The 25652-nt window shown below is 48.1% G+C and overlaps 1 protein-coding gene across 1 annotated transcript in view; it reads left to right on the top strand.

The window, feature by feature from the left end:
• LOC115161448 (bone morphogenetic protein receptor type-2) overlaps positions 1-25652 on the top strand; it is a 106066-nt gene that overhangs the window by 42373 nt on the left and 38041 nt on the right. Inside the window, exons 4-6 of the mRNA XM_029712438.1 lie at positions 4613-4789; positions 18319-18518; positions 22896-23126. Coding sequence (XP_029568298.1) covers positions 4613-4789; positions 18319-18518; positions 22896-23126 — 608 coding nt within the window. The remainder of the gene's footprint in view (positions 1-4612; positions 4790-18318; positions 18519-22895; positions 23127-25652) is intronic.

Below are 25652 nucleotides of genomic sequence, written 5' to 3'. Positions count from 1 at the left end.
GACTCCCGATCACGGCCGGTTGTGACACAGCCTGGGATCAAACCAGGGTCTGTAGTGACGTCTCTAGCTCTGCGATGCAGTGCCTTAAACCGCTGCGCCACTCGGGAGGCCACTCACAAAACGTTAAAATAACATAGAGATTTTAAATGTTAGATTATTGGCGATGTACTGTGTTGTGACAATGTTCAAATAGTTGAAGTATGAAAGAAAGAAAAAATTAACATAAATATGGGTTGTATTTACAATAGGGATACACCGATATGACATTTTTGGCCGATACGGATTTGCAATATTTTCCTTGCCAAAAAACCCAATACCGATAACCGATATTTAAAAAAATGTGCGGGCCGTTTAAGTGTGTACAGTTAAATAGCTGAAACACACACTGACCAAAAAGTTATTTTGTTGGCATTTATGTATGTCAAATCAAATCAAATCAAATTTATTTATATAGCCCTTCGTACATCAGCTGATATCTCAAAGTGCTGTACAGAAACCCAGCCTAAAACCCCAAACAGCAAGCAATGCATGTGAAAGAAGCACGGTGGCTAGGAAAAACTCCCTAGGAAAAACTCCCTAAAAAGGCAAAAACCTAGGAAGAAACCTAGAGAGGAACCAGGCTATGAGGGGTGGCCAGTCCTCTTCTGGCTGTGCCGGGTGGATATTATAACAGAACATGGTCAAGATGTTAAAATGTTCATAAATGACCAGCATGGTCAAATAATAATAATCATAGTAGTTGTCGAGGGTGCAACAAGCACGTCCGGTGAACAGGTCAGGGTTCCATAGCCGCAGGCAGAACAGTTGAAACTGGAGCAGCAGCACGGCCAGGTGGACTGGGGACAGCAAGGAGTCATCATGCCAGGTAGTCCTGAGGCATGGTCCTAGGGCTCAGGTCCTCGGAGAGAAAGACAGAAAGAGAGAATTAGAGAGAGCATATTTAAATTCACACAGGACACCGGATAAGACAAGAGAAATACTCCAGATGTAACAGACTGACCCTAGCCCTCCCCATTACCAGTAAAAACATAATCAAAACCTATTTCTTTCACTTACTTGCTGTGCTGTTTCATTGTTCATTTGTTCAGTCGTTTCTTTATCAACCAGAATTTCATCATATACGTCAAGCAGTAAAGTTTAATCTCCGTGGCCTCTCTTCCTCGGTACGCACTGTCACTGTGTTCATTTCCATCTTGTCCAGCTGTGTCTAACATTGCACATAAACCCTGTGTCTGCATCGAAGTACCGGTCCTTGTACATAGCAACGAGCATGGTGGAGATACAGTAAAGAGGCTTAGAGAGAATGCCACCGAATCACCTTGTTCACAGTCTCTAGTAGAGTACTTTTGCAAGTTAACCCCACGGTCTGTGTGGGCAGTTTTGTTGAGCAGCCGTTTCAATGCCATGACAGAGGGGTATCTCGTCTGCTACAGACACAGTTGATGAGCTTATTTCTCCAGTCAGTTGTTTCGAATGACACTAGGACTGTGTTCATGTTTTCATGTTTCAAACATGTTTTCAAATGCCATTGAAATGCATCCAATACAGCTTTCCTCAGTAGGAAATCCTCGTCGACCCACTGTGCTGTCAGACTCTGCATGCTCATGGGGCTGACATTGCTGGTCCAAAATGTCAGTCGCGAACCTAATAGCAGTGACTCCCATAGCAAGTAGCTCATGGATGTGCGTTTCAACAATACTGTGTAACTTCGGTAGGGCAACATCTGAAAAAATAGCGACTACTTGGTAGTATGTACCGGGGCTCGAGGTGGTCGACCAGTCGGCGAAAGCCAACATCATCCACGACAGAGAACGGTTGATTGTCAAGGGCAATGAATCCCATTATCTTGGCTTTAACGGATTTCACCTTTTGAGTTGTCTCGCTGAAATGTTCTTACTCTTTCAAATGACTGCTGGAAGTGGGAGCTTAGTTTGTTTTCTGCTTTTGTTTTGTGTACGTCTGAGGGTGATGCACTTTCTAATGAGTATTTAGGTCTTGAAAGAGTTCACTCTCTCCCCTCCTCGGGAAATAATGGGCTGTGTTGCGCTGTATTTTTCGTGGCGTCATTACGTCATCTACCTCCGTTATAGAGGTATGGACCTCATCTACCTACGTTATAGAGGCATGGACCTCATCTACCTCCGTTATAGAGGTATGGACCTCATCTACCTCCGTTATAGAGGTATGTACCTCATCTACCTACGTTATAGAGGTATGGACCTCATCTACCTCCGTTATAGAGGTATGGACCTCATCTACCTACGTTATAGAGGCATGGACCTCATCTACCTCCGTTATAGAGGTATGTACCTCATCTACCTACGTTATAGAGGTATGGACCTCATCTACCTCCGTTATAGAGGTATGGACCTCATCTACCTACGTTATAGAGGCATGGACCTCATCTACCTCCGTTATAGAGGTATGGACCTCATCTACCTCCGTTATAGAGGTATGGACCTCATCTACCTACGTTATAGAGGTATGGACCTCATCTACCTACGTTATAGAGGTATGGACCTCATCTACCTACGTTATAGAGGTATGGACCTCATCTACCTCCGTTATAGAGGTATGGACCTCATCTACCTACATTATGGAGGTATGGACCTCATCTACCTCCGTTATAGAGGTATGTACCTCATCTACCTACGTTCTAGAGGTATGGACCTCATCTACCTCCGTTATAGAGGTATGGACCTCATCTACCTCCGTTATAGAGGTATGGACCTCATCTACCTACGTTATAGAGCTATGTACCTCATCTACCTACGTTATAGAGTTATGGACCTCATCTACCTCCGTTATAGAGGTATGGACCTCATCTACCTCCGTTATAGAGGTATGGACCTCATCTACCTCCGTTATAGAGGTATGGACCTCATCTACCTACGTTATAGAGGCATGGACCTCATCTACCTCCGTTATAGAGGTATGGACCTCATCTACCTCCGTTATAGAGGTATGGACCTCATCTACCTCCGTTATAGAGGTATGGACCTCATCTACCTACGTTATAGAGGTATGGACCTCATCTACCTCCGTTATAGAGCTATGGACCTCATCTACCTACATTATAGAGGTATGGACCTCATCTACCTCCGTTATAGAGGTATGGACGTCAGCTTTGACATCAGTTTTGCACATTGGCGTTAAACTAGACATCGGGCCGATGCCTTTGTTGGCATTTTTAGCTAATATCGTCCGATTCCGATATGCTTACCGATATACAGTAGATACTACAGTGGGGGAAAAAAGTATGTTTGCCAATAGACAAAGATACTTATTTCCCTCATTAAAATGCAAATCAATTTATAACATTTTTGACATGCATTTTTCTGGATTTTTTGTTGTTATTCTGTCTCTCACTGTTCAAATAAACCTACCATTAAAATTATAGACTGATCATTTCTTTGTCAGTGGGCAAACGTACAAAATCAGCATGGGATCAAATACTTTTTCCCCCCTCACTGTATCGTGCATCCCTAATTTACAATGTTGTTTGTTCTTCACTGGTTGGCCTTTTCTCACGTCAACGGGTCACAAGTCTTACTGCTGTGATGGCACAGTGCGGTATTTCGCCTAATACTTATGGGAGTTGATCAATGTTTGATTTGTTTTCAAATTCTTTGTGGATCTGTGGGAAATATGCGTCTCTAATATGGTCATACATTTGGCAGGAGGTTGTACATAGTCATAGCTTTGCTTAATTTTGGGTCAGTCACAGTGGTCAGGTATTCTGCCACTGTGTACTCTCTGTTTAGGACCAAATAGCTTTCTAGTTTTCTCTGTTTTTTGGTAAATTCTTTCCAATGTGTCAAGTAAATCTTTTTTGTTTTCTCATGATTTGGTTGGGTTAAATTGTGTTGCTGTTCTGGGGCTCTGTGGGGTCTGTTTGTGTTTGTGAACAGAGCCCCAGGACCAGCTTGCTTAGGGGACTCTTCTCCAGGTTCATCTCTCTGTAGGTGATGGCTTTGTTATGGAAGGTTTGTGAACAGAGCCCCAGCTTGCTTAGGGGACTCTTCTCCAGGTTCATCTCTCTGTAGGTGATGGCTTTGTTATGGAAGGTTTGTGAACAGAGGACCAGCTTGCTTAGGGGACTCTTCTCCAGGTTCGTCTCTCTGTAGGTGATGGCTTTGTTATGGAAGGTTTGTGAACAGAAGACCAGCTTGCTTAGGGGACTCTTCTCCAGGTTCATCTCTCTGTAGGTGATGGCTTTGTTATGGAAGGTTTGTGAACAGAGGACCAGCTTGCTTAGGGGACTCTTCTCCAGGTTCGTCTCTCTGTAGGTGATGGCTTTGTTATGGAAGGTTTGTGAACAGAGGACCAGCTTGCTTAGGGGACTCTTCTCCAGGTTCATCTCTCTGTAGGTGATGGCTTTGTTATGGAAGGTTTGTGAACAGAAGACCAGCTTGCTTAGGGGACTCTTCTCCAGGTTCGTCTCTCTGTAGGTGATGGCTTTGTGGTGGGGCTCGGCAGTGGGTTTAGGTTTCAGATTTTCTCTCTCATCCTGTCCACACCAGTCTCCTCATCCTCTCCCTCTCCCTCTCTCTCTCTCTCTCTCTCTCTCTCTCTCTCTCTCTCTCTCTCTCTCTCGCCTCCTCTCCTCCAGGATGCTGGACTCACATCGGGGACCAGCAGGAGTGCCATGACGACCGTTGCATGGTTACGACTACTCCGTCTCAGATTCAGAACGGGACGTACAGGTTCTGTTGCTGCGGCACCGACATGTGTAACGTCAACTTCACCGAGGACTTCCCCCCGCCCAGCCCCACCTCTGCACAGCTATGTAGGTACACACACACACGACACAGAGACACAACAGTGGGAGTTGTCTTGTCTCTCCTCGTGTCGTTAGTAGTAATAACGTCAGAGAGAAGTGGTCGTTAGTAGTAATAACGTCAGAGAGAAGTGGTCGTTAGTAGTAATAACGTCAGAGAGAAGTGGTCGTTAGTAGTAATAACGTCAGAGAGAAGTGGTCGTTAGTAGTAATAACGTCAGAGAGAAGTGGTCGTTAGTAGTAATAACGTCAGAGAGAAGTGGTCGTTAGTAGTAATAACGTCAGAGAAGTGGTCGTTAGTAGTAATAACGTCAGAGAAGTGGTCGTTAGTAGTAATAACGTCAGAGAGAAGTGGTCGTTAGTCGTAATAACGTCAGAGAGAAGTGGTCGTTAGTAGTAATAACGTCAGAGAGAAGTGGTCGTTGGTAGTAATAACGTCAGAGAAGTGGTCGTTAGTAGTAATAACGTCAGAGAGAAGTGGTCGTTAGTAGTAATAACGTCAGAGAGAAGTGGTCGTTAGTAGTAATAACGTCAGAGAGAAGTGGTCGTTAGTAGTAATAACGTCAGAGAGAAGTGGTCGTTAGTAGTAATAACGTCAGAGAGAAGTGGTCGTTGATACGTTTCTAGCTAACTTATGTGCAGGTCACGCAGAGGATCTTCTAAACTAGTCCATAGTCTCTGAAGTTTTAGTCTGGTTTTTAGTCTGGTTTTTAGTCTGGTATTTACTCTGGTTTTACTCTGGTTTTACTCTGTGTAACGGCTGTCTGAAGAGAGAGTGGACCAAAACGCAGCAGAGTTAGTGTTCGTCATATTTAATTGAGAAAGAACACTATACAAAAACAAACAAGAAACTGACATCCAAACAGTCCTGCCAGGTGAAACACAATGACAGAAACAATTACCCACAAAACCCCAACGGAAAAACATGCACTTATGTGTGACTCCCAATCAACCACAATGAACTTCAGCTGTGCCTGATTGGGAGCCACACACGGCCCAAAACAAAGAAATACAAAAACATAGAAAAAGAACATAGAACGCCCACCCAATGTAACACCCTGGCCTAACCAAAATAAAGAACAAAAAACCCCTCTCTATGGCCAGGGCGTTACACTCTGGTTTTACAACGGTCGTCGTAATGGATGGACCAAGGTGCAGCGAGTTGAGTGCTCATTTTAATTTTATTAGAACACTTATAAACAAAACAAGAAAAAACGAACGGACGACAAACAGTCTTGCAGGCAACACACAGCTATGAAGAAGAAAAAAAATTAAATAAATAAATAAATAATAATAAATAAATAAATACAAACAACCTCCCACAAATCCCATGACAAACACATTCCTAATTATAGGACCTTCAATCAGAGGCAACGATAGACAGCTGCCTCCAATTGAAGGCCCTAACCCCAATTACCTAAACATAGAAATAGAAATGACTAGACAGAACATAGAAATACACTAACATAGAACAATGACAAAAACCCCGGAATACATAAACCAAACACCCCTCTACATACACACACACCCCGAACCATATAAAACAAATACCCCCCCTGCCACGTCCTGACCAAACTATAATAACAAATAACCCCTATTACTGGTCAGGACGTGACAGGTTTTAGTCTGGTATGTGGCTTGGCCCAGCCACAAGAAACAGGAAGTTTCCTAGAGGAGTGGAGATTAGGTCAGGAGGTTACCAGGGTTACCGTTACCAGGGTTACCATTAGGGCTGCACCAAATCAAATCAAATGTTATTGGTCACATATACATGGTTAGCAGATGTTATTGGTCCCATACACATGGTTAGCAGATGTTATTGGTCACATACACATGGTTAGCAGATGTTATTGGTCACATGGTTAGCAGATGTTATTGGTCACATGGTTAGCAGATGTTATTGGTCCCATACACATGGTTAGCAGATGGTAATGCGAGTGTACCGAAATGCTTGTGTTTTTAGTTCTGACAGTGCAGTAATATCTAACAATTCCACAACAACTACCTAATACACACAGATCTAAGTAAAGGAATGGAATAAGAATATATAAATATATGGATGAGCAATGACAGCGCAGCATAGGCAAGATGCAATAGATGGTATTAAAATACAGTATATACATATGAGATGAGTAATGCAAGATATGTAAACATTATTAAAGCTGGACAAATAATGTAATTGCCTTTTTTGTTTTTGACAAAATATTGCGATTTTACTTGCGATTTAGATCAAAACACTTGGAAACTGTTAGAATCAGAATGCTAATTTTGTTTCCATTGTTGGCGTTTGGTATGACAACTAATGACAAGGACTGGTACACCTGGAAGTTGTTGTGACAGGGTAGGAACCAAAGTGTTGGTCAGAGTTTTCCCCCAAAAAACATTGCAGCCTCTTGTGATATGGATATATGCTCATGTCAATATTGCAATTTACAACTACCGTTCTCCTCTATCTCATTGTTCTGATTAGGTCCTGTCTGTCTCTGTATTTCTAACCAGGAGAGGAGAGAGTGTTGTTTTGGTTAGCATGGGGCTGCATATTGTTCTGGTGATTAGACACTATATGGCCAAAAGTATGTGGACACCCCTTCAAATTATTGGATTCGGCTATTTCAGCCACACTTGTTGCTGACAGGTGTATAAAATCGAACACACAGCCATGCCATCTCCATAGACAAACATAGGCAGTAGAATGGTCCGTACTGAAGAGCTCAGTGACTTAGTCAAATTTCTGCCCTGCTAGAGCTGCCCTGGTCAACTGTAAGTGCTGTTATTGTGAAGTGGAAACGTCTAGGAGCAACAACACCTCAGCAGCGAAGTGGTAGACAACACAAGCTCACAGAACAGGACCCGCCGAGTGCTGAAGCCCGTAGCGTGTAAGAATCGTCTGTCCTCGGTTTGCAACACTCACTACTGAGTTACTGCATCTGGAAACAACATCAGCACAAGAACTGTTTGTCTGGAGCTTCATGAAATGGGTTTTCATGGTTGAGCAGCCGCACACAAACCTAAGATCACCATGCGCAATGCCAAGCGTCGGCTGGAGTGGTGGAAAGCTCGTCGCCATTGGACTCTGGCGCAGTGGAAACTCGTTCTCTGGAGTGATGAATTACGCTTCACCATCTGGCAGTGCGACGGGCGAATCTGGGTTTGGCGGATACCTGCCCCAATGCAACTGGAAGTTTGGTGGAGGGGGAATAATGGTCTGGGGCTGTTTTTCATGGTTCGGGCCCCTTAGTTCCAGTGAAGGGAAATCTTAATGACATTCTAGACGATTCTGTACTTCCAAAATTGTGGCAACAGTTTGGGGAAGGCCCGTTTCTGTTTCAGCATTACAATGCCCCCGTTCACAAAGCGAGGTCCATACAGAAATGGTTTGTCGAGATCGGTGTGGAAGAACTTGACTGGCCTGCACAGAGCCCTGATCTCATCCCCATCAAACACCTTTGGGATGAATTGGAACACCGACTGTGATCCAGGCCCAATCGCCCAACATCAGTGCACAACCTCACTAATGCTCTTGTGGCTGAATGGAAGCAATTCCCCGCAGCAATGTTCCAACATCTAGTGGAAAGCCTTCCCAGAAGAGTGGAGGCTGTTATAGCCTCTTTCTTCAAGTGCCGTCGCAAAAACCATGACGCTCTATGATGAAACTGGCTCTCAGGAGGACCTCCACAGGAAAGGAAGACCCAGAGTTCCCTCTGCTGCAGAGGATAAATTCATTACAGTTACCAGCCTCATGAGGACCTCCACAGGAAAGGAAGACCCAGAGTTCCCTCTGCTGCAGAGGATAAATTCATTACAGTTACCAGCTTCAGAAATCGGCAATGAACTGCACCTCAGATTACAGCCCAAATAAATGCTTCAGAGAGTTCAAGTAACAGACACATCTCAACATCAACTGTCCAGAGGAGACTGCGTGAATCAGGCCTTCATGGTCGAATTGCTGCAAAGAAACCACTACTAAAGGACACCAATAATAAGAAGAGACTTGCTTGGGCCAAGAAACACGAGAAATGGACATTAGACCGGTGGAAATCTGTCCTTTGGTCTGATGAGTCCAAATTTGAGATTTTTGGTTCCAACCGCTGTGTCTTTGTTCCCACCATGAAGCATGGAGGAGGAGGTGTGGTGGTGTGGGGGTGCTTTGCTGGTGACACTGTCAGTGATTTGTTAAGAATTCAATGCACACTTAAGCAGCATGGCTACCACAGCATTCTGCAGTGATACGCCATCCCATCTGGTTTGCGCTTAGTGGGACTATCATTTGTTTTTCAACAGGAAAATTACCCAAAACACACCTCCAGGCTGTGTATGGGCTATTAGACCAAGAAGGAGAGTGATCGAGTGCTGCATCAGATGACCTGGCCACGTATATTAATACATACATTTACACATACATATAAATACAAACATATATGTCAAGATGGAGCAGAAAGAGGATGGCTGTCGTTTTACATGCTCCTAACCAACTGTGTTTGTTTTTGTGCGTTTTTGTGTAACTTATTTTTTAACTTATTTTGTACATAATGTTGCTGCTACCATCTCTTATGACCGAAAATAACTTCTGGACATCAGAACAGCGGTTATTCACCGCGGACTGGAAGAAGCTTTTTCCTTTAACGAGTCCGACGAGAAAGATATCCTGCTTTCCTAGGAACAGACCCAAATTCCCGTCATTTCGTGAAGAAAAGAGGAAGGAAAAGAGGCTGCAGATCTTCTGAGAATCCGTAACTCCCATCACTTCTACTTGCTAACGTGCAATCATTGGAAAATAAAATTGATGACCTACGTTTACATTAAAAAGTGTAATATCTTATGTTTCGAGGCTGAACGACGACACGGACAATATAGAGCTGGCGGGATTTTCCGTTCACCGGCAGAACAGAGACGCTACGTCTGGTAAGACGAGGGGTGGGGGTGGGTGTCTATTTGTCGATAACAGCTGGTGCGCAATGTCTAATATTAAAGAAGTCTCGAGGTATTGCTCGCCTGAGGTAGAGTACCTCATGATAAGATGTAGACCACACTATCTACCAAGAGAGTTCTCATCTATATTATTTGTAGCCGTCTATTTACCACCACAGACCGATGCTGGCACTAAGACCGCTCTCAACCAACTCTATAAGGCCATAAGCAAAGAAGAAAATGCTCACCCAGAAGCGGGGCTCCTAGTGGCCGGGGACTTTAATGCAGGCAAACTAAAATCAGTTTTACCACATTTTTACCAGCATGTCACATGTGCAACCAGAGGGGGAAAAAAATCCTAGACCACCTTTACTCCACACACAGAGACGCATACAAAGTTCTCCCTCGCCCTCCATTTGGCAAATCTGACTATATTTCTATCCTCCTGATTCCTGCTTACAAGCAAAAACTAAAGCAGGAAGTACCAGTGTCTCGCTCAGTACGGAAGTGGTCAGATGACGCAGATGCTACGCTACAGGACTGTTTTGGTAGCACAGACTGGAATATGTTCCGGGATTCATCCAATGGCATTGAGGAGTACACCACCTCAGTCATCGGCTTCATCACTAAGTGCATCGACGACGTCGTCCCAACAGTGACTGTACGTACATATCCCAACCAGAAGCCATGGATTACAGGCAACATCCGCACTGAGCTAAAGGCTAGAGCTGCCGCTTTCAAGGAGCGGGACACTAATCCAGACGCTTATAAGAAATCCCGCTATGCCCTCAGACGAACCATCAAACAGGCAAAGCATCAATACAGGATAAAGATTGAATCCTACTACACCGGCTCTGACGCTCGTCGGATGTGGAAGTGCTTGAAAACTATTATGGACTACAAAGGGAAACCGTGACGCGAGCTACCCAGTGACGCAAGCCTACCAGATGAGCTAAATGCCTTTGTAGTACTTGTTACTAGTGTTATACAGTACAGGAACATTAGCTAACATGTCTGATGTTGTTCGCTCCTCACTACTGTGTCTGACTGTCTGCTGTGAGTCATATCAAAGCTAGTCCGCTCGGTTCCTATGGAGACTGCAGTCATCCCTCTCCTCTCTCTCCATCCCTCTCCTCTCCTCTCTCTCCATCCCTCTCTCCTCTCTCTCCATCCCTCTCTCCATCCCTCTCTCCTCTCTCTCCATCCCTCTCCCCTCTCTCCATCCCTCTCTCCTCTCTCTCCATCCCTCTCCCCTCTCTCCATCCCTCTTTCCTCTCCTCTTTCTCCATCCCTCTACTCTCCTCTCTCTCATTCCTCTCCTCTCTCCATCTCTCTTTCCTCTCTCTCTCCATCCCTCTTTCCTCTCCTCTCCTCTCCTCTCCTCTCCTCTCCTCTCCTCTCCTCTCCTCTCCTCTCCTCTTCTCTCTCGCTCATCCCTCTCCTCTCGCTCATCCCTCTCCTCTCCTCTCCTCTCCTCTCCTCTCCTCTCCTCTCCTCTCCTCTCCTCTCCTCTCCTCTCTCGCTCATCCCTCTCCTCTCGCTCATCCCTCTCCTCTCCTCTTCTCTCTCGCTCATCCCTCTCCTCTCGCTCATCCCTCTCCTCTCCTCCTCTCTCTCTCCTCTCTCACTCAGTCACAGGCACACACAACACAGTGCTCTCCTGAAAAGGCCGTGGCCACTTCCTGTCTCCCAGGTCCATAGACGGTTTCTGTTCAGAGGACAGATAGGGCTGATACTTACACTCTCTGACTCAGCTAGTCTCAGATAGTCGTTTAGCTATAGCAGCAGAGTAGATGAGTAGAGAAGAGAGAGACAGACATTGAAAAGATATATTTAAAATAGAGAGGGAGATTGAAAGATATTGTAAAGTGTGGGAGATGGATAGAGAGTAGAGGGAGATGGAGGGAGATGGATAGAGAGTGGAGGGAGATGGATAGAGTGGAGGGAGATGGATAGAGAGTGGAGGGAGATGGATAGAGAGTGGAGGGAGATGGATAGAGAGTGGAGGGAGATGGATAGAGAGGAGGGAGATGGAGGGAGATGGATAGAGAGTGGAGGGAGATGGATAGAGAGTGGAGGGAGATGGATAGAGAGTGGAGGGAGATGGATAGAGAGTGGAGGGAGATGGATAGAGAGGAGGGAGATGGAGGGAGATGGATAGAGAGTGGAGGGAGATGGATAGAGAGTGGAGGGAGATGGATAGAGAGTGGAGGGAGATCGATAGAGAGGAGGGAGATGGATAGAGAGTGGAGGGAGATGGAGGGAGATGGGTAGAGAGGAGGGAGATGGATAGAGAGGAGGGAGATGGAGGGAGATGGACAGAGAGTGGAGGGAGATGGATAGAGAGTGGAGGGAGATGGAGGGAGATGGATAGAGAGTGGAGGGAGATGGAGGGAGATGGATAGAGAGTGGAGGGAGATGGATAGAGAGTGGAGGGAGATGGATAGAGAGTGGAGGGAGATGGATAGAGAGTGGAGGGAGATGGATAGAGAGTGGAGGGAGATGGAGGGAGATGGATAGAGAGTGGAGGGAGATGGAGGGAGGTGGATAGAGTAGAGGGAGATGGATAGAGTAGAGGGAGATGGATAGAGAGTGGAGGGAGATGGATAGAGTAGAGGGAGATGGAGGGAGATGGATAGAGAGGAGGGAGATGGATAGAGAGTGGAGGGAGATGGATAGAGTAGAGGGAGATGGAGGGAGATGGATAGAGAGTAGAGGGGAGTAATACAGAAGAATGAGGAAGGAAGGAAGGAAGGAAAGAAAGAAGGAAGGAAGGAAGGAAGGAAGGAAGGAAGGAAGGAAGGAAAGAAGGAAGGAAGGAAGGAAAGAGTGTATAATGGATGAGGTGATGAAATGGAGCGGAAGCAGGAAAGGGGGGAGGGAGGGAGGGGTGGAGGGAAGGAAGGGGGGAGCACAGCAGACACCCAGAATGCCCCTGGCTCCAGAACATGTCAACAGTAACAGGGCTGTAGCGGAGATTGGGAGGCAGGGAAGGGGGAGGGAAGGAAGGGAAGGGGGAGGGAAGGAAGGGGGGAGGGAAGGCAGGGAAGGGGGAGGGAAGGAAGGGGGGAGGGAAGGAAGGGAAGGAAGGGGGGAGGGAGGCAGGGAAGGGGGAAGGGAAGGAAGGGGGGAGGGAAGGAAGGGAAGGAAGGGGGGAGGGAGGCAGGGAAGGGGGAAGGGAAGGAAGGGGGGAGGGAAGGAAGGGGGAGGGAGGCAGGGAAGGGGGGAGGCAGGGAAGGGGGAGGGAAGGAAGGGAAGGGGGAGGGAAGAAAGGGAAGGGGGAGGGAAGGCAGGGAAGGGGGAGGGAAGGAAGGGGGGAGGGAGGGAAGGAAGGGAAGGGGGGAGGGAAGGCAGGGAAGGGGGAGGGAAGGCAGGGAAGGGGGAGGGAAGGAAGGGGGGAGGGAGGGAAGGAAGGGAAGGAAGGGGGAGGGAGGCAGGGAAGGGGAAGGGAAGGGAAGGAAGGGGGAGGGAAGAAAGGGGGGAGGGAAGGCAGGGAAGGGGGAGGGAAGAAAGGGGGGAGGGAAGGCAGGGAAGGGGGAGGGAAGGAAGGGAAGGGGGAGGGAAGAAAGGGAAGGGGGAGGGAAGAAAGGGGGGAGGGAAGGAAGGGGGGAGGGAAGGCAGGGAAGGGGGAGGGAAGGAAGGGAAGGGGGAGGGAAGGCAGGGAAGGGGGAGGGAAGGAAGGGGGGAGGGAGGGAAGGAAGGGAAGGGGGAGGGAAGGCAGGGAAGGGGGAGGGAAGGAAGGGGGGAGGGAGGGAAGGAAGGGAAGGAAGGGGGGAGGGAGGCAGGGAAGGGGGGAGGCAGGGAAGGAAGGGGGAGGCAGGGAAGGGGAAGGGAGGGAAGGAAGGGGAGGGAGGGAAGGGGGAGGGAGGGAGGGAAGGGGGGAGGGGGGGGCAGGGAAGAGGGAAGAGGGGAGGCAGGGAAGGGGGAGGGAGGGAAGGGGGAAGGAAGGAAGGGGGGAGCCAGATCAGTTACTACTGTAGAGGCTTTCTCCCTCACAGCCTCTCTCCCTGCCTGCCTTAATTAGATCTGATAGGTGGACTGACGCACTGCTGAAGCTCAAACCACGAAGTTTTAAAAAAACGTAACCTTTACCCTATCGTTATGGAGGGGTAGAGGGGTTTACCCTAACCCAGGTAGCCTAGTGGTTAGAGGAGGCAGGTAGCCTAGTGGTTAGAGGGGCAGGTAGCCTAGTGGTTGGAGGAGGCAGGTAGCCTAGTGGTTAGAGGAGGCAGGTAGCCTAGTGGTTAGAGGAGGCAGGTAGCCTAGTGGTTAGAGGGGCAGGTAGCCTAGTGGTTAGAGAGGCAGGTAGCCTAGTGGTTAGAGAGGCAGGTAGCCTAGTGTTTAGAGGGGCAGGTAGCCTAGTGGTTAGAGGGGCAGGTAGCCTAGTGGTTAGAGGGGCAGGTAGCCTAGTGGTTAGAGGGGCAGGTAGCCTAGTGGTTAGAGAGGCAGGTAGCCTAGTGGTTAGAGGAGGCAGGTAGCCTAGTGGTTAGAGGGGCAGGTAGCCTAGTGGTTAGAGAGGCAGGTAGCCTAGTGGTTAGAGGGGCAGATGACTTGCCTAGTTAACTAAAATAATTGTAAAATATATATTTTTTTAAAAGCAGATTGTATATCTATGGGTGGTAGTAAAGCAGATTGTATATCTATGGGTGGTGGTGGTAGAGCAGATTGTATATTTATGGGTGGTGGTGGTAGAGCAGATTGTATATCTATGGGTGGTGGTAGAGCAGATTGTATATCTATGGGTGGTAGTAGAGCAGATTGTATATCTATGGGTGGTAGTAGAGCAGATTGTATATCTATGGGTGGTGGTAGAGCAGATTGTATATCTATGGGTGTTGGTAGAGCAGATTGTATATCTATGGGTGGTAGTAGAGCAGATTGTATATCTATGGGTGGTGGTAGAGCAGATTGTATATCTATGGGTGGTAGTAGAGCAGATTGTATATCTATGGGTGGTGGTAGAGCAGATTGTATATCTATGGGTGGTGGTAGAGCAGATTGTATATCTATGGGTGTTGGTAGAGCAGATTGTATATCTATGGGTGGTAGTAGAGCAGATTGTATATCTATGGGTGGTGGTAGAGCAGATTGTATATCTATGGGTGGTAGTAGAGCAGATTGTATATCTATGGGTGGTAGTAGAGCAGATTGTATATCTATGGGTGGTCGAGCAGATTGTATATCTATGGGTGGTAGTAGAGCAGATTGTATATCTATGGGTGGTAGTAGAGCAGATTGTATATCTATGGGTGGTAGTAGAGCAGATTGTATATCTATGGGTGGTAGTAGAGCAGATTGTATATCTATGGGTGGTCGAGCAGATTGTATATCTATGGGTGGTAGTAGAGCAGATTGTATATCTATGGGTGGTGGTAGAGCAGATTGTATATCTATGGGTGGTGGTGGTAGAGCAGATTGTATATCTATGGGTGGTAGTAGAGCAGATTGTATATCTATGGGTGGTGGTGGTAGAGCAGATTGTATATCTATGGGTGGTGGTAGTAGAGCAGATTGTATATCTATGGGTGGTGGTAGTAGAGCAGATTGTATATATATGGGTGGTAGTAGAGCAGATTGTATATCTATGGGTTGTGGTAGTAGAGCAGATTGTATATCTATGGGTGGTGGTGGTAGAGCAGATTGTATATCTATGGGTGGTAGTAGAGCAGATTGTATATCTATGGGTGGTGGTAATAGAGCAGATTGTATATCTATGGGTGGTAGTAGTAGAGCAGATTGTATATCTATGGGTGGTAGTAGAGCAGATTGTATATCTATGGGTGGTTTTAGTAGAGCAGATTGTATATCTATGGGTGGTGGTAGTAGAGCAGATTGTATATCTATGGGTGGTGTTGGTAGAGCAGATTGTATATCTATGGGTGGTAGTAGAGCAGATTGTATATCTATGGGTGGTAGTAGAGCAGATTGCATATCTATGGGTGGTGGTAGTAGAGCAGATTGTATATCTATGGGTGGTAGTAGAGCAGATTGTATATCTATGGGTGGTAGTAGAGCAGATTGTATATCTATGGGTGGTAGTAGAGCAGATTGTATATCTATGGGTGGTGGTAGTAGAGCAGATTGTATATCTATGGGTGGTGGTAGAGCAGATTGTATATCTATGGGTGGTGGTAGAGCAGATTGTATATCTATGGGTGGTGGTAGAGCAGATTGTATATCTATGGGTGGTGGTGGTAGAGCAGATTGTATATCTATGGGTGGTAGTAGAGCAGATTGTATATCTATGGGTGGTAGTAGAGCAGATTGTATATCTATGGGTGGTGGTAGTAGAGCAGATTGTATATCTATGGGTGGTGGTAGAGCAGATTGTATATCTATGGGTGGTAGTAGAGCAGATTGTATATCTATGGGTGGTGGTAGAGCAGATTGTATATCTATGGGTGGTAGTAGAGCAGATTGTATATCTATGGGTGGTGGTGGTAGAGCAGATTGTATATCTATGGGTGCTAGTAGAGCAGATTGTATATCTATGGGTGGTGGTAGAGCAGATTGTATATCTATGGGTGGTGGTAGAGCAGATTGTATATCTATGGGTGGTGGTGGTAGAGCAGATTGGATATCTATGGGTGGTAGTAGAGCAGATTGTATATCTATGGGTGGTGGTAGAGCAGATTGTATATCTATGGGTGGTAGCAGAGTAGATTGTATATCTATGGGTGGTGGTAGAGCAGATTGTATATCTATGGGTGGTGGTAGAGCAGATTGTATATCTATGGGTGGTAGTAGAGCAGATTGTATATCTATGGGTGGTGGTAGAGCAGATTGTATATCTATGGGTGGTGGTGGTAGAGCAGATTGTATATCTATGGGTGGTAGTAGAGCAGATTGTATATCTATGGGTGGTGGTGGTAGAGCAGATTGTATATCTATGGGTGCTAGTAGAGCAGATTGTATATCTATGGGTGGTGGTAGAGCAGATTGTATATCTATGGGTGGTGGTAGAGCAGATTGTATATCTATGGGTGGTGGTGGTAGAGCAGATTGGATATCTATGGGTGGTAGTAGAGCAGATTGTATATCTATGGGTGGTGGTAGAGCAGATTGTATATCTATGGGTGGTAGCAGAGTAGATTGTATATCTATGGGTGGTGGTAGAGCAGATTGTATATCTATGGGTGGTGGTAGTAGAGCAGATTGTATATCTATGGGTGGTGGTAGTAGAGCAGATTGTATATCTATGGGTGGTGGTAGTAGAGCAGATTGTATATCTATGGTGGTAGTAGAGCAGATTGTATATCTATGGGTGGTGGTAGTAGAGCAGATTGTATATCTATGGGTGGTGGTAGAGCAGATTGTATATCTATGGGTGGTGGTAGAGCAGATTGTATATCTATGGGTGGTAGTAGAGCAGATTGTATATCTATGGGTGGTAGTAGAGCAGATTGTATATCTACTGTCTCTTTAGTACCACAGATAGACCTAGACTACCAAACATCTCTTTAGTACCACAGATACAGTGAGGGAAAAAAGTATTTGATCCTCTGCTGATTTTGTACGTTTGCCCATTGACAAAGAAATGATCAGTCTATAATTTTAATGGTAGGTTTATTTGAACAGTGAGAGACAGAATAACAACAAAAAAATCTAGAAAATCGCATGTCAAAAATGTTATAAATTGATTTGCATTTTAATGAGGGAAATAAGTATTTGACCCCTCTGCAAAACATGACTTAGTACTTGGTGGCAAAACCCTTGTTGGCAATCACAGAGGTCAGACGTTTCTTGTAGTTGGCCACCAGGTTTGTACACATCTCAGCATGTAGGATCTCTATAACCTCTGATCCCTATAACCTATGATCTCTATAACCTCTGACCCCTATAACCTCTGACCTCTGACCCTTAACCTCTGACCCCTAACCAACTCTGACCCCTAACCTCTGACCCCTAACCAACTCTGACCACTAACCAACTCTGACCCCTAACCAACTCTGACCCCTAACCAACTCTGACCCCTAACCTCTGACCCCTAACCAACTCTAACCCCTAACCAACTCTGACCCCTAACCTCTGACCCCTAACCTCTGACCCCTAACGTCTGACCCCTAACCTCTGACCCCTAACCAACTCTGACCCCTAACCTCTGACCCCTAACCAACTCTGACCCCTAACCAACTCTGACCCCTAACCTCTGACCCCTAACCAACTCTGACCCCTAACCAACTCTGACCCCTAACCTCTGACCCCTAACCTCTGACCCCTAACCAACTCTGACCCCTAACCTCTGGCCCCTAAACTCTGGCCCCTAACCAACTCTGACCCCTAACCTCTGACCCCTAACCAACTCTGACTCCTAACCAACTCTGACCCCTAACCAACTCTGACTCCTAACCAACTCTGACCAATAACCAACTCTGACCCCTAACCTCTGACCCCTAACCTCTGACCCCTAACCAACTCTGACCCTTAACCAACTCTGACCCCTAACCAACTCTGACCCCTAACCAACTCTGACCCCTAACCTCTGACCTCTGACCCCTAACCTCTGACCTCTGACCCCTAACCTCTGACCCCTAACCAACTCTGACCCCTAACCAACTCTTACCCCTAACCAACTCTGACCCCTAACCTCTGACCCCTAACCTCTGACCCCGTGATGTCATCATCCCCAGACCCGCGGCCGCTGTACCGCGAGGAGACCATCGTGATCGCCCTGGCGTCTGTCTCCATAGTAGCGGTGCTGATCGTGGCGCTGTTCTTCGGGTACCGCATGTTGAGTGGAGACAGGAAACAGGGACTACACAACATGGACATGATGGAGGCAGCAGCCTCAGAACCCAGCCTCGACCTGGACAGCCTTAAACTACTAGAGGTGAGTAGTGATGTTGTTCCCTGTAGCTCAGTTGGTAGAGCATGGTGTTTGCAACACCAGGGTTGTGGGTTCGATTCCCACGGGGGGCCAGCACAGAAAAAAAATTATGATATGTATGAAATTGTATGAAATGTATGCATTCACTACTGTAAGTCGCTCTGGATAAGTGCGTCTGCTAAATGACTAAAATGTAAATGTAAATGTAGTACTTAGGGTTACTGTTACTAGTGGCTAGGGTTATTATGACATGATGGAGGCAGCAGCCTCAGAACCCAGCCTCGACCTGGACAGCCTTAAAGGCAGCAGCCTCAGAACCCAGCCTCGACCTGGACAGCCTTAAAGGCAGCAGCCTCAGAACCCATTCTCGACCTGGACAGTCTTAAAGGCAGCAGCCTCAGAACCCAGCCTCGACCTGGACAGCCTTAAAGGACAACTCCACCACTTTTCAACCTCGTATTCATTCTCTCCAGCAACACACCAGTTTCTACATATGTGAAAACGTGTTTCTATGAACTGTGGTTAAAAAGAGAAGAAGAAAGGTCCTATAAAAATGTCCTTTCTAGCCAGAGGGAGGGTCGTTTCTAGGCAGAGGGAGGGTCGTTTCTAGGCAGAGGGAGGGTCGTTTCTAGGCAGAGGGAGGGTCGTTTCTAGGCAGAGGGAGGGTCGTTTCTAGCCAGAGGGAGGGTCGTTTCTAGGCAGAGGGAGGGTCGTTTCTAGGCAGAGGGAGGGTCGTTTCTAGCCAGAGGGAGGGTCGTTTCTAGGCAGAGGGAGGGTCGTTTCTAGGCAGAGGGAGGGTCGTTTCTAGGCAGAGGGGGGGTCGTTTCTAGGCAGATGGAGGGTCGTTTCTAGCCAGAGGGAGGGTCGTTTCTAGGCAGAGGGAGGGTCGTTTCTAGGCAGAGGGAGGGTCGTTTCTAGCCAGAGGGAGGGTCGTTTCTAGGCAGAGGGAGGGTCGTTTCTAGGCAGAGGGAGGGTCGTTTCTAGGCAGAGGGAGGGTCGTTTCTAGGCAGAGGGAGGGTCGTTTCTAGCCAGAGGGAGGGTCGTTTCTAGCCAGAGGGAGGGTCGTTTCTAGGCAGATGGAGGGTCGTTTCTAGGCAGAGGGAGGGTCGTTTCTAGGCAGATGGAGGGTCGTTTCTAGGCAGAGGGAGGGTCGTTTCTAGACAGAGGGAGGGTCGTTTCTAGCCAGAGGGAGGGTCGTTTCTAGGCAGAGGGAGGGTCGTTTCTAGGCAGAGGGAGGGTCGTTTCTAGCCAGAGGGAGGGTCGTTTCTAGGCAGAGGGAGGGTCGTTTCTAGGCAGAGGGAGGGTCGTTTCTAGGCAGAGGGAGGGTCGTTTCTAGGCAGAGGGAGGGTCGTTTCTAGCAGAGGGAGGGTCGTTTCTAGCCAGAGGGAGGGTCGTTTCTAGCAGAGGGAGGGTCGTTTCTAGGCAGATGGAGGGTCGTTTCTAGGCAGAGGGAGGGTCGTTTCTAGGCAGATGGAGGGTCGTTTCTAGGCAGAGGGAGGGTCGTTTCTAGCCAGAGGGAGGGTCGTTTCTAGCCAGAGGGAGGGTCGTTTCTAGCCAGAGGGAGGGTCGTTTCTAGCCAGAGGGAGGGTCGTTTCTAGGCAGAGGGAGGGTCGTTTCTAGCCAGAGGGAGGGTCGTTTCTAGGCAGATGGAGGGTCGTTTCTAGGCAGAGGGAGGGTCGTTTCTAGGCAGAGGGAGGGTCGTTTCTAGACAGAGGGAGGGTCGTTTCTAGCCAGAGGGAGGGTCGTTTCTAGGCAGAGGGAGGGTCGTTTCTAGGCAGAGGGAAGGTCGTCTCTAGGCAGAGGGAGTGTCGTCTCTAGGCAGAGGGAGGGTCGTCTCTAGCCAGAGGGAGGGTCGTCTCTAGCCAGAGGGAGGGTCGTCTCTAGCCAGAGGGAGGGTCATCTCTAGCCAGAGGGGGGGTCATTTCTAGGCAGAGAGGGGGTCGTCTCTAGGCAGAGGGAGGGTCGTTTCTAGGCAGAGGGAGGGTCGTTTCTAGGCAGAGGGAGGGTCGTTTCTAGACAGAGGGAGGGTCGTTTCTAGCCAGAGGGAGGGTCGTTTCTAGGCAGAGGGAGGGTCGTTTCTAGGCAGAGGGAGGGTCGTCTCTAGGCAGAGGGAGGGTCGTCTCTAGGCAGAGGGAGGGTCGTCTCTAGCCAGAGGGAGGGCCGTCTCTAGCCAGAGGGAGGGTCGTCTCTAGCCAGAGGGAGGGTCGTCTCTAGCCAGAGGGAGGGTCGTCTCTAGCCAGAGGGGGGGTCATTTCTAGGCAGAGGGGGGGTCGTTTCTAGGCAGAGGGAGGGTCGTTTCTAGGCAGAGGGAGGGTCGTTTCTAGGCAGAGGGAGGGTCGTTTCTAGCCAGAGGGAGGGTCGTTTCTAGCCAGAGGGAGGGTCGTTGCTAGCCAGAGGGAGGGTCGTTGCTAGGAAGAGGGAGGGTCGTTTCTTTTTAGCCAGAGGGAGGGTCGTTGCTAGGCAGTGGGAGGGTCGTTTCTAGGCAGAGGGAGGGTCGTTGCTAGCCAGAGGGAGGGTCGTTGCTAGCCAGAGGGAGGGTCGTACCTAGGCAGAGGTAGGGTCGTTGCTAGGCAGAGGTAGGGTCGTTGCTAGGCAGAGGTAGGGTCGTTTCTAGCCAGAGGGAGGGTCGTTTCTAGGCAGAGGGAGGGTCGTTTCTAGCCAGAGGGAGGGTCGTTTCTAGCCAGAGAGAGGGTCGTTTCTAGGCAGATGGAGGGTCGTTTCTAGGCAGAGGGAGGGTCGTTTCTAGGCAGAGGGAGGGTCGTTTCTAGGCAGAGGGAGGGTCGTTTCTAGGCAGAGGGAGGGTCGTCTCTAGGCAGAGGGAGTGTCGTCTCTAGGCAGAGGGAGGGTCGTCTCTAGCCAGAGGGAGGGTCGTCTCTAGCCAGAGGGAGGGTCGTCTCTAGCCAGATTGAGGGTCGTCTCTAGCCAGAGGGAGGGTCGTCTCTAGCCAGAGGGGGGGTCATTTCTAGGCAGAGGGGGGGTCGTTTCTAGGCAGAGGGAGGGTCGTTTCTAGGCAGAGGGAGGGTCGTTTCTAGGCAGAGGGAGGGTCGTTTCTAGCCAGAGGGAGGGTTGTTTCTAGCCAGAGGGAGGGTCGTTGCTAGCCAGAGGGAGGGTCGTTGCTAGGCAGAGGGAGGGTCGTTTCTAGGCAGAGGAAGGGTCGTTGCTAGGAAGAGGGAGGGTCGTTTCTTTTTAGCCAGAGGGAGGGTCGTTGCTAGGCAGAGGGAGGGTTGTTTCTAGGCAGAGGGAGGGTCGTTGCTAGCCAGAAGGAGGGTCGTTGCTAGGCAGAGGGAGGGTCGTTTCTAGGCAGAAGGGGGGTCGTTTCTAGCCAGAGGGGGGGTCGTTTCTAGGCAGAGGGGGGGGTCGTTTCTAGGCAGAGGGAGGGTCGTTTCTAGGCAGAGGGGCGGTCGTTTCTAGGCAGAGGGAGGGTCGTTTCTAGGCAGAGGGAGGGTCGTTTCTAGGCAGAGGGAGGGTTGTTTCTTTCTAGCCAGAGGGAGGGTCGTTTCTTTCTAGCCAGAGGGAGGGTCGTTTCTAGGCAGAGGGAGGGTCGTTTCTAGCCAGAGGGAGGGTCGTTTCTAGGCAGAGGGAGGGTCGTTTCTAGGCAGAGGGAGGGTCGTTTCTAGCCAGAGGGAGGGTCGTTTCTAGGCAGAGGGAGGGTCGTTTCTAGGCAGAGGGAGGGTCGTTTCTAGGCAGAGGGAGGGTCGTTTCTAGGCAGAGGGAGGGTCGTTTCTAGCCAGAGGGAGGGTCGTTTCTAGCCAGAGGGAGGGTCGTTGCTAGCCAGAGGGAGGGTCGTTGCTAGGCAGAGGGAGGGTCGTTTCTAGGCAGAGGTAGGGTCGTTGCTAGGAAGAGGGAGGTCGTTTCTTTTTAGCCAGAGGGAGGGTCGTTGCTAGGCAGAGGGAGGGTCGTTTCTAGGCAGAGGGAGGGTCGTTGCTAGCCAGAGGGAGGGTCGTTGCTAGCCAGAGGGAGGGTCGTTGCTAGCCAGAGTGAGGGTCGTTGCTAGCCAGAGGGTTGTTTTCTTGCTCCCCACGACACCGCTAATCTCATAGTGTTTGACGTTTTTTTTCATGATGTCATTGAGTAGAACTTTTTAACTTTATACTTTTCTTCCTCCAAAAAAGTATAAATGTGCCGTTTTCACATGCGGTGTGTAGACACTGGTGCTGAATGTGGAGTTGACCTTTAAACTCCTAGAGGTGAGACTAGAATGGCAGTGGTATCACCTTTCTAGCTTATAATGGATGGCCTCTCCCTCTCTCTCCCTCTTCCCTCTCCCTCGCCCCCTCCCTCCCTCTCTCTCCCTCTATCCCTCTATCCCTCTCCCCTCTCTCTCGCCCCCTCCCTCTCTCTTCCTCTCTCTCTCTCTCACTGTCTCTTTCTCCCTCCCAGTTGATTGGTCGTGGGCGGTATGGCTCCGTGTATAAGGGTTCTCTAGATGAGCGTCCGGTGGCGGTCAAGGTGTTCACCTACCAGAACCGCCAGAACTTTGTTAACGAGCGAGCCATCTACCGTGTCCCCCTGCTGGAGCACGATAACATTGCACGCTTCATCGTAGGAGACGAGAGACTCACAGCCGACGGACGCGTGGAGTACCTACTGGTCATGGAATATTACCCTCATGTGAGTACTGTACCTACTGGTCATGGAATATTACCCTCATGTGAGTACTGTACCTACTGGTCATGGAATATTACCCTCATGTGAGTACTGTACCTACTGGTCATGGAATATTACCCTCATGTGAGTACTGTACCTACTGGCCTGGCTGGAATATTACCTCATGTGAGTACTGTACCTACTGGTCATGGAATATTACCCTCATGTGAGTACTGTACCTACTGGTGCATGGAATATTACCCTCATGTGCAGTACTGTACCTACTGGTCATGGAATATTACCCTCATGTGGAGTACTGTACCTACTGGTCATGGAATATTACCCTCATGTGAGTACTGTACCTACTGGTCATGGAATATTACCCTCATGTGAGTACTGTACCTACTGGCCTGGCTGGGAATATTACCTCATGTGAGTACTGTACCTACTGGCATGGATATTACCCTCATGTGCGTACTGTACCTACGGGTCATGGATATTACCCTCATGTGAGTACTGTACCTACTGGTCTGGAATATTACCCTCATGTGAGTACTGTACCTACTGGTCATGGAATATTACCCTCATGTGAGTACTGTACCTACTGTCATGGAATATTACCCTCATGTGAGTACTGTACCTACTGGCTGCTGGACTATTACCTCATGTGAGTACTGTACCTACTGGTCATGGAATATTACCCTCATGTGAGTACTGTACCTACTGGTCATGGAATATTACCCTCATGTGAGTACTGTACCTACTGGTCATGGAATATTACCCTCATGTGAGTACTGTACCTACTGGTCATGGAATATTACCCTCATGTGAGTACTGTACCTACTGGTCATGGAATATTACCCTCATGTGAGTACTGTACCTACTGGTCATGGAATATTACCCTCATGTGAGTACTGTACCTACTGGCCTCTGGAATATTACCCTCATGTGAGTACGTGTACCTACTGGTCATGGAATATTACCCTCATGTGAGTACTGTACCTACTGGTCATGGAATATTACCCTATGTGAGTACTGTACCTACTGGTCATGGAATATTACCCTCATGTGAGTACTGTACCTACTGGTCATGGAATATTACCCTCATGTGAGTATTGTACCTACTGGTCATGGAATATTACCCTCATGTGAGTACTGTACCTACTGGTCATGGAATATTACCCTCATGTGAGTACTGTACCTACTGGTCATGGAATATTACCCTCATGTGAGTACTGTACCTACTGGCCTGGCTGGAATATTACCCTCATGTGAGTACTGTACCTACTGGTCATGGAATATTACCCTCATGTGAGTACTGTACCTACTGGTCATGGAATATTACCCTCATGTGAGTACTGTACCTACTGGTCATGGAATATTACCCTCATGTGAGTACTGTACCTACTGGTCATGGAATATTACCCTCATGTGAGTACTGTACCTACTGGTCATGGAATATTACCCTCATGTGAGTACTGTACCTACTGGTCATGGAATATTACCCTCATGTGAGTACTGTACCTACTGGTCATGGAATATTACCCTCATGTGAGTACTGTACCTACTGGTCATGGAATATTACCCTCATGTTAGTACTGTACCTACTGGTCATGGAATATTACCCTCATGTGAGTACTGTACCTACTGATCATGGAATATTACCCTCATGTGAGTACTGTACCTACTGGTCATGGAATATTACCCTCATGTGAGTACTGTACCTACTGGTCATGGAATATTACCCTCATGTGAGTACTGTACCCACTGGCCTGGCTGGTCTAGGGGTAATGCCACAGCCTATCTATCTTTCACCACTGTCATCCTCTATCTGTTCTATACTATTATAAGACCAGTTGTTTGGATCATGGATTGTCATTGGTTGGATACCAGGAAGTTATTCACCACAATCCCCGTGTAATGCTGGTTAGCAGTTCTATTTGAATTATCAAGACTCATCCACTGTCCCACAGCCCAGCCAGGCATTTATAAACCTCATCCACTGTCCCACAGCCCAGCCAGGCATTCATAAACTTCATCCACTGTCCCACAGCCCAGGGAGATCACACATGTTACGTAACGTTAGCTAACGAGCCAGCCAGCTAACGTTAGCTAGTTAAACAACAATGAAAACAATGCCAAATCATGTCGTTACTACCCTGCATGAATACGGCTCTGGGTATACGGATAATGTCAGCTAGGGAACCAGCCAGCTAACGCTAGCTAACAGTACACTTTAGCTTGAACTGAAACCACTTCCTGTCAAAATTGGAAACGTGTAATATCTGAAAATGTAGCCAGCTAACGCTAGACAATCTTACCTGTCTGTCTACATCATCATGCATGATGGACGCGTCTCCCTGTCACGGACGCCATGCCACGATTGCCCTTTAGTTTGAAGATGTAATCCAGAGACAGGTGTTTTCTCCATCTCTTTAACTATCATAGTATATTTCCACTGACTTCAAAACTGGATCCTCCAGAAAGTGGAGAGCAACCACTACACAAAACTTCTTTTTAAAAGCTGCGTTTACCAACACAGACTGACCA

The sequence above is a fragment of the Salmo trutta genome, chromosome 24 (genome assembly GCF_901001165.1).
Source record: "Salmo trutta chromosome 24, fSalTru1.1, whole genome shotgun sequence".
NCBI classification, from domain to species: Eukaryota; Metazoa; Chordata; class Actinopteri; order Salmoniformes; family Salmonidae; genus Salmo; species Salmo trutta.
The sequence above is the reverse complement of the archived record's forward strand: the minus strand, read 5'-3'. Positions and strand labels throughout refer to the sequence as shown.